Source organism: Anser brachyrhynchus (assembly GCF_964034855.1).
Source record: "Anser brachyrhynchus genome assembly, chromosome: 17".
Taxonomy (NCBI): Eukaryota; Metazoa; Chordata; class Aves; order Anseriformes; family Anatidae; genus Anser; species Anser brachyrhynchus.
Genome location: NC_137710.1, coordinates 1,443,492 through 1,456,004, shown reverse-complemented (window position 1 = coordinate 1,456,004; position 12,513 = coordinate 1,443,492). Strand labels below are relative to the sequence as shown.

The window sequence follows — 12,513 nt, the reverse complement described above, 5'->3', positions numbered from 1 at the left end:
GCAGCCGCCCAAGCCCAGGTTAACGGAGATTTATTGAGTTCGTGCCGTCGGGCACCGCCACACCAAGGCACCGGGCGCTCCGAAACACCGCCGGGAGGGGTCCCGCAGCCCCCGCCGGGGGTCTCGCTCCCACCGAGGGGTCTCGCTCCCATGCCGCTGCTCGCGGGGCTGGGGGCACCCAGGGAGGTCGCCGGCTCCTCTGCAGCGGGTGCTGCTGGCATCGTATGGGGTGCTGCGCTCCTGCTGGGTGCTGCGCTCCTGGGTGCTGCGCTCCCGGGTGCCGCGGGGTCCAAGAGCGGCACAGGCGAGGAGGCAGAGGCGCAGACGAGGAGGCAGAGGCGCAGGCCAGGAGGCGGAGGTGCAGGTCGAGAGCGAGGGCAGAGCCAAAACTGCATCAGCGGGACGCTGCCGCCAGCCACGCTTCATTCCTCTCGCTTGCTCTGCACGAGGACCAGAAGCGCTTGGTTTGTCTTCCTTAGTACAAAAGCTCGGGAAATCCCTGAGATGACCCAGGGCGCCCCTGGTTTATTGCCAGATTCTCGATAGAAAATTAATTGATTTGTTTAGAAAATAGGCTAGCTGCTGGAGATCCGGAGCGGAATCACAGCCGGCCGGCAGCCGGGAGCAGCCCCGCGGCCGCAGCGATGGGGCTGCCTGCGGGGGGCACCCGGCGCGCCCCCGGCCCGTGCCAGCGTCAGGCTTTGTAGCTGAGCTCGGCGTTCATCTCGGCGTACATCTCGTAAATGGCATCCAGGATGGGGGTGACCCTGGAGACAAACTGATGGATCTTCTCGATGCTCTCCTCCTCCTTGACTTCTTTGCCCTTCTCTAAAGCCTTCAGCAGATCCGACTTGTACGGGAGCGCGTAGACGGAGCCCTGCAGGACGGAGGGAAGTGGTGAGGCACCGGGCACAGAGCTCTGCCCCGGCTGTGGGGACACCGCTCCCACCAACCTAACGAGCCCCCCAAGCCCACCGGTTTCCCCCCCACAGGAGGCAGAGCCTCTCCCCCCAAGCACAGCACCCCCAAAGCCCCCCAACCCACGGCAGACCCTCGCTGGGTTGTGCCCGGGACGATTCCCGCTGCAGCAGCCTCCCACCAGCACCAGTCAGAGCGTGGGGACACGGGGGCGCCGGGGAGGCAGGGCTGCGCAGAGAGGGTCCCCTGGAAATAATCCCTAAAATAAATCAAGGGGCTGCGCATCTTCAGCCGCCGCCTTATTTCTCCTGAAGCGCATCGCTGCTCAGGGCAACCGGCAGGGCTTTGGGCTCAAGGCAAGGCAGCTCTGGTCCGCAGCAGCCCCGCCGAGCCAGCGCTCACCATGAAGAGCTTCTGCAGCATCCAGCCGTGGTACTTCTTCAGCGCGACCTCGTAAGCCTTCAGGGCGTTCACCCGGATGAGGTTCGGGTGCTCCTCGTCCCGCTCGCCGTCGGAGATGCTCTGCAGCAGCACCAGCATGAACTTCAGGCCCCTGCGAGGAGAGTGGGGCTGGCGGGGGCAGGGGGGAACTGCCACACGGGGTGACGCAGCCCCCGGCACCGCCATGGGGGCACCCGGACCCCCAAAACCCCATGGGCTGGGCAGCGCAGCCCACCAAGGAGCGGGGCACCGAGGCCAGCGGGGATTTATAGGAACGCAAACACCGCCATGTCCCAGCAGGGGATGGGAGGGCATCAGCCGAGGGCGAACCTCCCGATGGGGCCGCAGCCAGCGGCGCTCCCTAAAACCCAGCCCAGGGAGCAGCCGGAGCCACGGGGCTGGGGTTGGCGGAGAAGCACCGCGCGCGCCGCGCCGCAGCCGGCACCTCCGGCGCCGTGAGTCACCTCTTCAACCACATCAGCGCCAGCGTGGCGCCCGTCTTCGGCCAGGCCGAGCCGTGCATCTCCTTCTCCACCTGCAGGATGTCCTGCAGCGTCTTGAACTTGGCGGGGTCGGAGTCGTAAACCGCCCGGATCTTCTGCAGGGGGGGGGGGGAGGAGAGAAACGGGGTGGCTGCTGGGATGCGGGGCTGGGGTGGTGCAAATGGGGCACCTGCAACAAGTGCCGGGGCTGCTGCAGCAGCAGAGGAGCCCGAGAGCTTCCATGGGGTGAAAAGTCCTGGGGGATGAAGAGCCCCCAGGGGATGAAGGGCCCCAAAGGGGATGAAGGGTCCCAAGGGATGAAGGGTCCCAAGGGGATTAAGGGCCCCAAGGGGGGTGAAGGGCCCCCAGGGGATGAAGGGCCCTAGGGGGATGAAGGGCCCCAAGGGGGTGAAGGGCCCCAAGGGATGAAGGGTCCCAAGGGGATGAAGGGCCCCAAAGGGGATGAAGGGTCCCAAGGAGATGAAGGGTCCCAAGGGGATGAAGGGCCCCAAAGGGGATGAAGGGTCCCAAGGAGATGAAGGGTCCCAAGGGGATTAAGGGCCCCAAGGGGGGTGAAGGGCCCTAGGGGGATGAAGGGCCCCAAGGGGGTGAAGGGTCCCAAGGGATGACGGACCCCAAGGGGACGAAGGGCCCCAAGGGGGGTGAAGGGCCCCAAGGGGATGAAGGGCCCCAAGGGGATGAAGGGCCCCAAGGCGGGTGAAGGGCCCCCAGGGGATGAAGGGCCCCAAGGGGATGAAGGGCCCCAAGGGGGGTGAAGGGCCCCAAGGGGATGAAGGGCCCCAAGGGGATGAAGGGCCCCAAGGCGGGTGAAGGGCCCCCAGGGGATGAAGGGCCCCAAGGGGGATGAAGGGCCCTAGGGGGATGAAGGGCCCCAAGGGATGAAGGGTCCCAAAGGGATGAAGGGTCCCAAAGGGATGAAGGGTCCCAAGGGGATGAAGGGCCCCAAGGGGGATGAAGGGTCCCAAGGGATGAAGGGCCCCAAGGGGACGAAGGGCCCCTGCCCGTAGCCCCCCCGCGCCCCTACCTTGATGTTCCCAGCCAGGTCAGCCTTGACGGGCGAGTAGACGATGGGCGTCCCGAGGCAGTCTGCGGAGGCACGCGGAGGGGACGGCGGTCACCGCGGCCATACCGGGGGCACCGCGAGGTCCCTGCCGGTACCCGGGGGGCTCTGCCCGCCCCGAGGGCCCTCGGCGGTGCCCGGCCGTCCCGGGCCACGGGCGGGCACAAAGCGGGGCATTGTGCTGCTGCCGCTGCTGCCGCTGCTGCCGCCGCCGCTCCGCCTCGCCACGGCCCCGCCGCCGTCGGTCGGTGCCACCCCCGGGACGCCCCCACCCGGAGCCGGTTCCCCGCGGGGCCGGGACGTTTCCCGACGGGGCTGCTCGGCGGGTCGGGCAGGTCGGGGCGGGTCGGGTCGGGACGGGACGGGACGGGACGGGACGGGACGGGACGGGACGGGAAGGCGCCGTCCCACGCCCGGCCCTGATGCAACGCCGCCGCGGGCTGCTGCCGGGGGACGGGGAACCGCGGGGGGGGCGGGACCGGGAGGGAAGAACCGGGGGGGAAGAACCGGGGGGGGCAGAACGTGGGGGGGGGCAGAACCGGGGGGGGGCAGAACCGGGGGGGGAGGGCAGAATTGGGGGAGCAGAACAGGGAGAGAAGAACCGGGGGGAGCAGTACCGGGGGGGGCAGAACCGGGGGGGCAGCACCGGGGGGGCGGTACCGGAGGGAAAGCATCGGGGGGGGGAAGTACCGGCAGGGCAGTACCGGGGGGGCATTACCGGGGGGTCAGTACCGGGGGGGCAGCACCGGGGGGGCAGTACCGGGGGGGCAGCACCGGGGGGGCAGCACCGGGGGGGCAGCACCGGGGGGGCAGCACCGGGGGCCCAGCAGCAGGACCGTGGGAGCCGGGGCGGACCCAGGCGCCCTCTGCCCGCCGGCGGCAGCGTCCCGGTGCCGGCCCCGGCTCCCGCCCCGGTTCCCGTCCCGGTTCCCGTCCCGGTGCCGGTGCCCGGCGCTTACCGAAGAAGGGCGGCAGGTGCGCCACGGCCTCCAGGAAGGGCAGCGTCTCCACCTGCCCGTCGGGGGGCAGCGGCCGGAACTCGTGCTCCAGCAGCAGCGCCATGGCCCGGCCCGGCCGGCACGGCCCGGCCCGCCCACCGGCCCCAACGCCCCGCCCACCGCCCCCAACGCCCCGCCCACCGGCCCCAACGCCCCGCCCACCGCCCCCACCGCCCCGCCCACCGCCCACAACGCCCCGCCTACCGGCGCTCACTCCCCGCCCATTGGCCACAAGGCCCCGCCCACCCACCCACACGCCCCGCCCACCGCCCGCTACGCCCCGCCCCCCTCCCCGCCCCCCAATCAGCGCGGTTAAATGGCGGTGCCGGCCCCTCCTCGCCCCTCCCTCCCCGCGAAGCCATTTCCCGGCGCCGTTTGGCCCTCGGCGGCCCCCGTAGCGGCCTCTCCGCGTTGCCATGGCAACCGGCGCGGCCTGGCGGCGGGCGATGTGGCTGCGGGCGGCGCCGGGCCGGGCCGCGGAGCGGCGGCGGGAGCGGGAGGCGCGGGGCCGGCAGCAGTGGGAGCGGGCCGGCCGCTGCTTCGCCCGCGCCGCGCTCTGCGGCTCCAGGCAGGCGCGGTGGAGCGAGCCGCGGGCCCTCCCGGACAGGTACGGGCGGGGCAGGGCCCGGTAGGCCCGGGGCCGCTCGGTGCCCCCGCCCCTGATGCCCGCCCGGCCCCGGCAGCCCGCAGGAGGCCCGGCGGGAGGAGCTGGAGCGGCGGCGGGAGCGGCTGAGGCGGCTGCTGGCCGAGGAGAGCGAGGAGCTGGCGGCCGAGCTGCGGCGGGAGGCGAGCGAGGCGCTGCGGGAGCGGAGCGGGGCGCTGCGGGCTGCCCGCGAGCGGCGGGGCCGGCAGGTGAGGGCCGGGCCGGGCCGGGGGGGCGAGGGCCTGGCAGGCCAGGGCCACCCAGCCGCCGTCCCCCCGTGTCGCCCCCGCAGGTCGCCGAGCGGCTGCTGTACGAGCACTGGAGGCAGAACAGCGCCGAGCTGCGGGAGGTGAGGCTGCTCCCCTCCTTGTCCCCGCCGTCCCGTGTTGGTCAAAGCCGGTTTTAACGCGAAGCCCCTCGCCTGCCTGCTGGGGTACGGCTGCCGTCGCTCAGCCCCAAGCACAGCGTGGCGACGGCCCCGAGAGCTGGCAAGCAGGAGGCAAGGGAAGCGAATGGCCCGGCTGCCTGAGGGTCAGCGAACTGTTCCGACATCGGGAGCAGACTTCCAGGGCCTGTACAAACCCTCGGTGCTTTTCAGAGCCGTACGTGCCCTGTCCGTAGTGCCTCCCCGTTCCTTGTTCCGCTGACGTGCTGCTCCAGCAGCCGCAGCCCCGGTTTCAGTCCCGCCGTAGCGTTTCCCAGAACTGGCTTGTGACTGAGCTCGGGACCTGGGCGCACCGAGGACGCCCAAAGCTCTGCAGGGGCTGGGCCAGGTGCTCCAGGGTCCCTCCAGGTCCCGATGGCACTGCTGGCCATGTCGCCTCTCTGTCTGCAGGTGGAGTCGGAGCTGCACAGGAGGCACGTTGTGGAGGCTTGGGGTGATCAGCTAAAGCAAAAAAAGCAGGTATGCTGGAGGGGCCCTGGTCTTACTGGTCACTGGTGCTCAGGGCAGACTCCCTGGCAGGCAGCTTACCTTCCTGGGCAGGCACGACTGGGTTGTAGAAGGAATAGCAACTGGCTGTTTGTTGGTTGTTCTCATTGCGCTCATAGCAAAACTTCATGAATTTGGTATTGCAATATGCAAATACTGGATATGGCAATATAGTAATTTCAATCTGAAAGCATATTAAAGGCCTTCAGATATGGATTTCAGCAGTAATAATAATAAGTCTTCATAAGGCAATCTGCTTGTATCTCTAAGACCACCTGTGCTTAGCTTCGGACCCGTGCTGGATGCCACAAAGAATTTGTATGGCCTGATAGGCAGCTTCAGACTGTGATCAGCAAATGTTCTTGCTTTGTCCTCGTGTTCCTCCCGAGTATTTTGTTCCCCATTCTTCAAATATGTGTCAGCGTGTGGGATTTGATTTGCGGGTGCTTGAGCCACAAGCTGTTTCCTTCTGTTTCGCCTAACCTTAAATGCCATGCTTTGTTTTGGCTCAATAAGCAAGAAGCAACTGAACAAGAAGAGAAAAAGCGCTACGAAAACGAGTATGAAATTGCACGAAGGGAAGCTCTGGAGAGAATGAGACAAGAGGAAGAGAAGCGTCGGCTGGAAGAGAAGAAGCAAGCAGAGATACTGCTTCAGCAAATAGAAGAACTGAAACTACAGGAGACGGAGGTAATCTTTAGTCTTTTCTCATCTGAGGAGGAAGTTCATGGTTTTACTTGGAAATAGAGCAGCACTGACCTGACCTCTTACCCCCAGGTTTCCACTAGGTTAAATCTGAAACAAATTAGCTGTGGCTATTATTCTGTCAGTAAAGCAGACCTCACCTGTGAACACTGGCATATCAACTGAACTCTCATAGACTTCATTTGCTCCTCTTGAAGTGTGAGCACCTTTTTGTTCCACACCAGATGAGAAAAAGATTTGTAGAAACTTCTGAGTGTGCTAAGTTCAGGTCGGAGGCCTTGGCAGCTGAAGCTCCTCACCCTGTCTCTTGTGCTGTGAGCCAGTAAGACACACAGAAAATGAATGTGAAGTATTTACCACAGTGATGATTTTGCTTGCAAAGTAATAGACTGTGGGACAAACTCAAAGGTTTTCTCTGGGATGGTCCTAGCGCTCTCAAGTACTCTCTCTTAGTTCTTTTTTTTTCCTTTTCAAATATATTAGGCAACAAAGCTGAAAAAAGAGCAAGAGAATTTATTAAAGCAGCGGTGGGAGCTGGAAAACTTAGAAGAAGAAAGGAAGCAAATGGAAGAGCACCGGAAGAAGATCGAGCTTGGGTATGGGATCAAATGTAGCTTTCGGCAGGGACAGATAGAATCTTTTCCCATCTCCGTGGCAGTAGTTGCGGCACAAGGAGATATTCCCAATAGCAGGGGTGGGTTGTAAATGTTTGGGTTTTGTTAGAAGTCCCCAGAAGAGGCAACGAACAAACGCACTGGTGCTATTACTTCTTGTTTGTGTTAGAGGTAGTGGGTACTTCAGTTGCCTATAAATATTATCATCATAAACGTACCCTCTTGAGTGCTGGTATATAATAAAATAGGGCTTTAGAGCTAGTTTATATGTTCTTCTTTCTTTTTTTTCCTCCTTCAGCCGCTTTTTGAGGCATCAGTGTAATGCCCAGTTAAAGAGACGAGCCCAGCAGATACAGGAGGAGCTGGTAAGAGAAAATACCCCTTGATTTATACGTTATAGGTACTGTGTGTTGAAGGCACTTACTCTGTGTGTTTTGTTTACGTGTCTGCCTCTAATGCCTACAGATAAGTAGTTAGGAAACCCAATTTAGCTTGTGAATGGGGCTGGAACAAAAAGACCGTAGAGAATCTGAGCATAACCTCAACGCCGTGTCACCACTAATTTGGTACAGAGTTGTCTTGCACGCGGGATAGAAGGCTGTTGGATAGTTGTTAATCTTTTGGCTTTTCTCAAGGAAACAGACAGACAAATCCTATTAGCCCTCCTCGAGAAAGAAGATGAGGATCAGCGCCGCCAGTCAGCGAGACGAGAACGAGCTGTCGCAGACGTTGCCTGGATGAAACGCGTCATTGAGGAACAGCTCCAGCTAGAAAAGGAGAGGGAGGCGGAGCTCCAGACTATTTTTAGGTGAGTTCATGCACCTCCGCGCTTCATCGAAAGACACTACGTGCTGAATATTTTTGCCTGATTGGCAAGCTCCGTTAATGTTTGTTAAATGTGGACATTAGAAAGAGGTGTCTAGTTGGCCTTGCTGTTGTGGAGGTGCGGCAGTAGAAGTGAGGTCTTCCCCTTCATTCCATGTGCTGAGAGCTGTGGCTAGGCAGTCAGCATGAAGCACCTGCAGCTTTTCTGCAAAGACGGAACCAAAGCCTGTGGTTGTTTTCCAGTCGCCACAGGGCAAGACCTAGTCCGTAAATTCTGTTACCTTAGCTCTAAGAACCAAAAAAGGTAGTTAACGAAGAGAAAGCAACGATTACCTTTTAGCAGGCAGAACTTGCAGGTATTTTATAACCAGCTTTTAAATATTCTGCGTTTTTGATGTGGTGGGCTTTAGTCTAAGTGAATCCAAAAATGCATGGTTTTTTTTATTTTTTTGTATCTCAGCTTGTAAATAAAACCTCCCTCAGGTCCCTTATCCATATTCACCTTTTTATCCATATTCACCTTTGGCTCTCCTCAGCTTAGAGAGCATCTTCACTGGGGACAGGACTGCACGTGCTACCATCAAGTTCTAGTTAAAGGTTTTGTCACAGAGGGAAGACTTGCACAACTGTCAGCTGTTCCAGCAGTGGTCCTAACTACTGTCCCCCGTGTGAAGTAATTCTCCTGTTTCAAGGCAAGCTTCCTTGCTGATGCCATTCTGTTCTTGGGGCAGACCAGAGCATCCAAGAAACCCTGCTACAAGCCAGCATTTCCTTCACTGTGCTACTGCTATTTGGTAACAGGGAGATCAGAGTGGTTCTCTGAAATAGGCACAGGCGGGGTGGATGTGCTGTGTGGGAACAAGTGTGAAAAGCAAAATGAGCCCTCTTCAAGCACAGGGTAGCTCATTTATGCCCGGGGAGTGTGTGTGTGTATGCAATATTTAACTATAAGTAGTAAACTTAGAGACAATTCTTCCTCTTGCCTTTAGAGAAGAAGCTAAAAAAGTTTGGGAGAAGAGGGAAGAAGAATGGGAAAGAGAGAAAGTGGCCAGAGATCGCCTGATGAATGAGGTGATGCCTTTCTTTGATTCGGTGTCTCTTGGTTTGACAAAGCTGCTGTTCCCCCCGGTGGGTTACGGCCTGCAGTACTTGAGGGAGAGAGTTTCAGTTGGCCTGATACATTTTCTGATAACTGTTTAACTGTCTGCACCAAGATTTCCCCACTTCTGCTTGTAAGTCTGGCCTCCTGACTTAGCTTCTCCCTTAATCCTCTCCCTTCACAAAGGTCCTTGCAGGCAGACAGCGCCAGATCCAAGAGAAGATGGAATTAAACAGACGGGCCCAAGAAGAGTCAGTAAAGTATCGAGAGCAACTGATCAAAGAACTTGAGGAGGCAAAAGAACTGACAAGGCGAGAGAGAGAGCAAGAGAAGGAACTGCAGACGGCTCGCAGACAGGAACTGGAAGCTCAGGTATAGTTTGCTTTTTCAGATATGTTTTACCCAAATGCTGAAGGTGTTGCTGCAGTATACCTACACAAATGCTACTTCTGGAAAGCGCATGGGAAGGTACTGTTGCAGAGGATTACTCGGCTTCTGAGAGGTTGGTTAGGGACATTTCTAGTCCCAAGGGGACAGACAGCTGCTCCGCGCAGTTCTGCCCAAGTGTCTGCACAGCCTGTGGTTTTGTCCTGTAACCTGTTAGCTGAGCCAGTGCTACCGGTGTGTGTCTGCTAAACCTCCTTGTGTTAAAACCTCGCTGCAGTGCTGCCTCAAAACACAGGTGCGTGTTCCTGGCCTAGTCTGCATGTCTGAGAGCGAGCTGTAACCGCCCTCGTCTTTCCTCTGCTCAGGTGACGGAACGCCGCTTACAAGAGCAAGAGGAGCAGGAGCGCCAGAGGGAGGAGGAGGAGGAGGAGCGCTCCACCAGGCAGCGCTGCGAGGAGTTGGTGCGGCAAGAAGCCCAGCGCATGGCTGAGCGAGGATACCGCAGCAGGGTAGGTGGCAGCGCCCATATACACACGTCACCCTAGCACTCCGGCACATCAGGAGGAGCGCCAGCAGAATTTTCATTGTTTCTAATCGGCACCTTAGCTGCCACGCAGTGCCAGAGCAGACCAGACCCGTTCTGCCCCTTGGTGCTATTTCTAGCAGAGGGCTACAGCTCTCTTATGAGCTGCTTTTCTTGTTTGCTGATGCATTAGGTCTGGATTTTTAAATAATTTTTGAGGCAGATTTGTTGCTACTGCCTCAAATGTTATTCTAAACGTTACCTGCTGCATCAAAGCTGTTGATGCAGTGCATCTCAGCTGTTCAGTGTCTTTCCATCTTCTGTCATGTTTTGTCTGGTTCTAAAATCTACTTAAAACCATGTACCCAGCAGATTTTCACACTTTTCATACTGAACTATGAGCTGCTGTGCAAAGTAACTTGCCTCTGTCACTTATTTGACAGTAGCTACCAGAGCCAGAGAAAGCTGCAAGGGAATATACAGCTCCGCAGTATCAAATTTTAAACATTACTAATGACTTTTCTTGAAAGATAGTCTGTATTCTCCAAAGCATGTTATTTGCATGCTAAATAGCAAGTGTGGACAATTAATTCTAGAGCCCGTGGAGTAGTTATGATTGTCTTTGTTTTGACCTTTAGCTCTACAGTTACCCAAAAGCAGCGTGGACCTGAGGATTATCGTCCTTTATATCTGAGGAATGAGCACTAAATGAAGTTGCAGACTACAAAAAGAACATTTTGAAGAATCAGGGAACTCCTGAAATAACTCCAGATTCGGAATAGCCTACAATGACACCAAGATTCAATGCAGTAGAAGTTAGATTTCTGAACATATTTAGCTGTGGCCCAGCTGAACCCAAGGTCAAACTTCTACTGATTTCCATAAATTTGGAGGTGTGAGCATACTCGGAGGACTCTACCCTGAACTGCTTCACTTACTCTGTGTTCAGGAGATGTATTTTAGTACACAGTACATTGGATCAAAACAGCAAAGGAATTAAACTCGCCCTTTCACATTTTAGAGCTAAAGAATTTGTGCCTCCTGTGGAACAGGAACCATAAACCTCTAGGTGCTGTTCCCTATTTAGAAGAGGGAAGCAGGACGTGCCTAGAAGTCCCAGCTGGCCTTTAAGGGTTGCTTCATAACCCATTGCAAATCAGAAAGATAATGTGTGCTGTGGCAGTAATTGTTAACACGTCCAGTTCCTCTCTGGAAGCTGTAGATGGCTTCAATAAACTTTTTTTACTTGTTTCACAATGAATAATTGTAAGCTGAACATCTGTGAGTTTCTTTACATGAGCAAACTGCTACAAGCACAGAAGGGGAGGGGTGTTAGTTGCTGATGGCACTTGGTTCCCTGCTAAGGGCAACTGTACCTTAAAATCAGGCCCAGCGCTTCAAGCTGGTGTGGCACGTTGGGATCTGTCCTGTTCTACCTGTCACAGTGAGAGTCCCTGCTGCAGGAAGGTTACAAAGATGCGTTCTGTTTGAGCACTGCAGACTTTACTCAACTACAGCAACTCTTTCAAGATCTTTTCTTTACAAAAACAGCGGTCAAATAATCCCAAGTAATTTTACACGTGGACAGGGTTTTAGCATTTTATAGTAATGCAGTAAACAAAAGAGTAAGTCAGAGTATAGTACAGACAGAATGACACTGATAAATACAAGTTTCAGAAAAGGCAAAAAAAAGTTTTACTTTCCTATGCAGCATTTTGTAAAGAAAGAGGAATTGTGGTTTGGGGGCGTGGGGGAAGGAGATGTCATAAAAGAAAAAAAGACTTTTGTTATTTTGGGTATTATAAATCTTCTGACCTGCAGTGCTGTATGCTTTGGGGGCTACCCTACTACTCTTCAGTTCCGCAGCTGGCTTTGTAATGCTTCCTTGGTGAAGAGACTTGATGAAGCACGTAAGCATCTGCTCAGACTGCTTCTGTTTCATTGATGGCATCAGAAAATCGCACATCCCACATCACGTGCACGGGGGCTCTGGAGCAGTACCAGGGTATGGCGATGACCAGTCTAGAACAAATGTTTGCTCAGAGATGGCAGAATTTACCAGAATGGAAAATCAATTACAGGTGGCTCTTTTTTTTTTTAAAGCTAGGCCTCCCACCAAGATAAATGATTGTTTTTAGAAAACCTGGAGCTAGCCTAGCTACATAGCTTGCAGCTATCGAAGTGTCCTTTTGTTTTGGTACAGGCACAAATTTAAACCTACAACATAACTCAGTGCTACCCTGCTTCAAAAATCAGGTAAGATATGTTAAAGAAAAGCAAACAATGGTGTCCTGAGAGATTTAAAAATACCATCTGCTATGTTTCAATGATATTAATTTGATAATCTTCTGGGAACCTGTTCTTAATGTATTTAATTGCCAGCAGAATAATTTTGAAGTACGTTTTATAAATCTTTGACTGTTTTCTTTCACGGTTTCAATCCCAGCCTGTCTGCATTCCTGTGAGTTTAGAGACAGTTCTAGGATTCAGAGGTGTAGGAAGGGAGAAAAAACAAGTTACTATGAAGAAGATTAATGTACTGGATTGTCATCTACTCTCTCCATTCCTTCCCTCCTTCAAATTTACACTACTTTAAAAAGGGAGCTACATCCAATACAGGAATCCAAGCGTGTTACGGCACTTAGTGTTTATACGTGCATACAAACACTGTACGATTGCAAGAGGAAGGAACTGCTGAAAGTGGTTTCATCTGTTAACCTAAATACAGCAGTTTTTCCACCAGAAAGCCTTGAAGAATAAGTGTTTTTTGGCAGACTCCATACTGTAAGCTGTTTGTTGAACAGCAGATAGCCACTTCTGACTCAAATGTTTCTGTGAAAACTGTCTGAATACTCTAAATCAACTG

The 12,513-nt window shown here is 56.0% G+C and overlaps 2 protein-coding genes across 2 annotated transcripts; one reads left to right on the top strand and one right to left on the bottom strand.

Moving 5' to 3' along the window:
• Positions 1-15: 15 nt before the first annotated feature.
• GLTP (glycolipid transfer protein) lies at positions 16-4,042 on the bottom strand. The gene is made up of 5 exons (XM_080559333.1): positions 3,882-4,042; positions 2,887-2,948; positions 1,824-1,957; positions 1,321-1,471; positions 16-877 (listed from the first exon to the last, which is right to left on the bottom strand). The coding sequence occupies exons 1-5, from the start codon at positions 3,982-3,984 to the stop codon at positions 695-697; spliced, it is 633 nt and encodes a 210-aa protein (XP_080415459.1). The 5' UTR covers positions 3,985-4,042; the 3' UTR covers positions 16-694.
• Positions 4,043-4,274: 232 nt separating this feature from the next.
• TCHP (trichoplein keratin filament binding) lies at positions 4,275-12,052 on the top strand. Its single transcript, XM_080559272.1, has 12 exons — positions 4,275-4,527; positions 4,604-4,772; positions 4,856-4,912; positions 5,399-5,467; positions 6,011-6,184; positions 6,683-6,795; positions 7,112-7,178; positions 7,449-7,621; positions 8,628-8,709; positions 8,924-9,109; positions 9,490-9,633; positions 10,286-12,052. Exons 1-12 carry the CDS (start codon positions 4,337-4,339, stop codon positions 10,316-10,318), a joined length of 1,458 nt encoding a protein of 485 aa, XP_080415398.1. The 5' UTR covers positions 4,275-4,336; the 3' UTR covers positions 10,319-12,052.
• Positions 12,053-12,513: the final 461 nt, after the last annotated feature.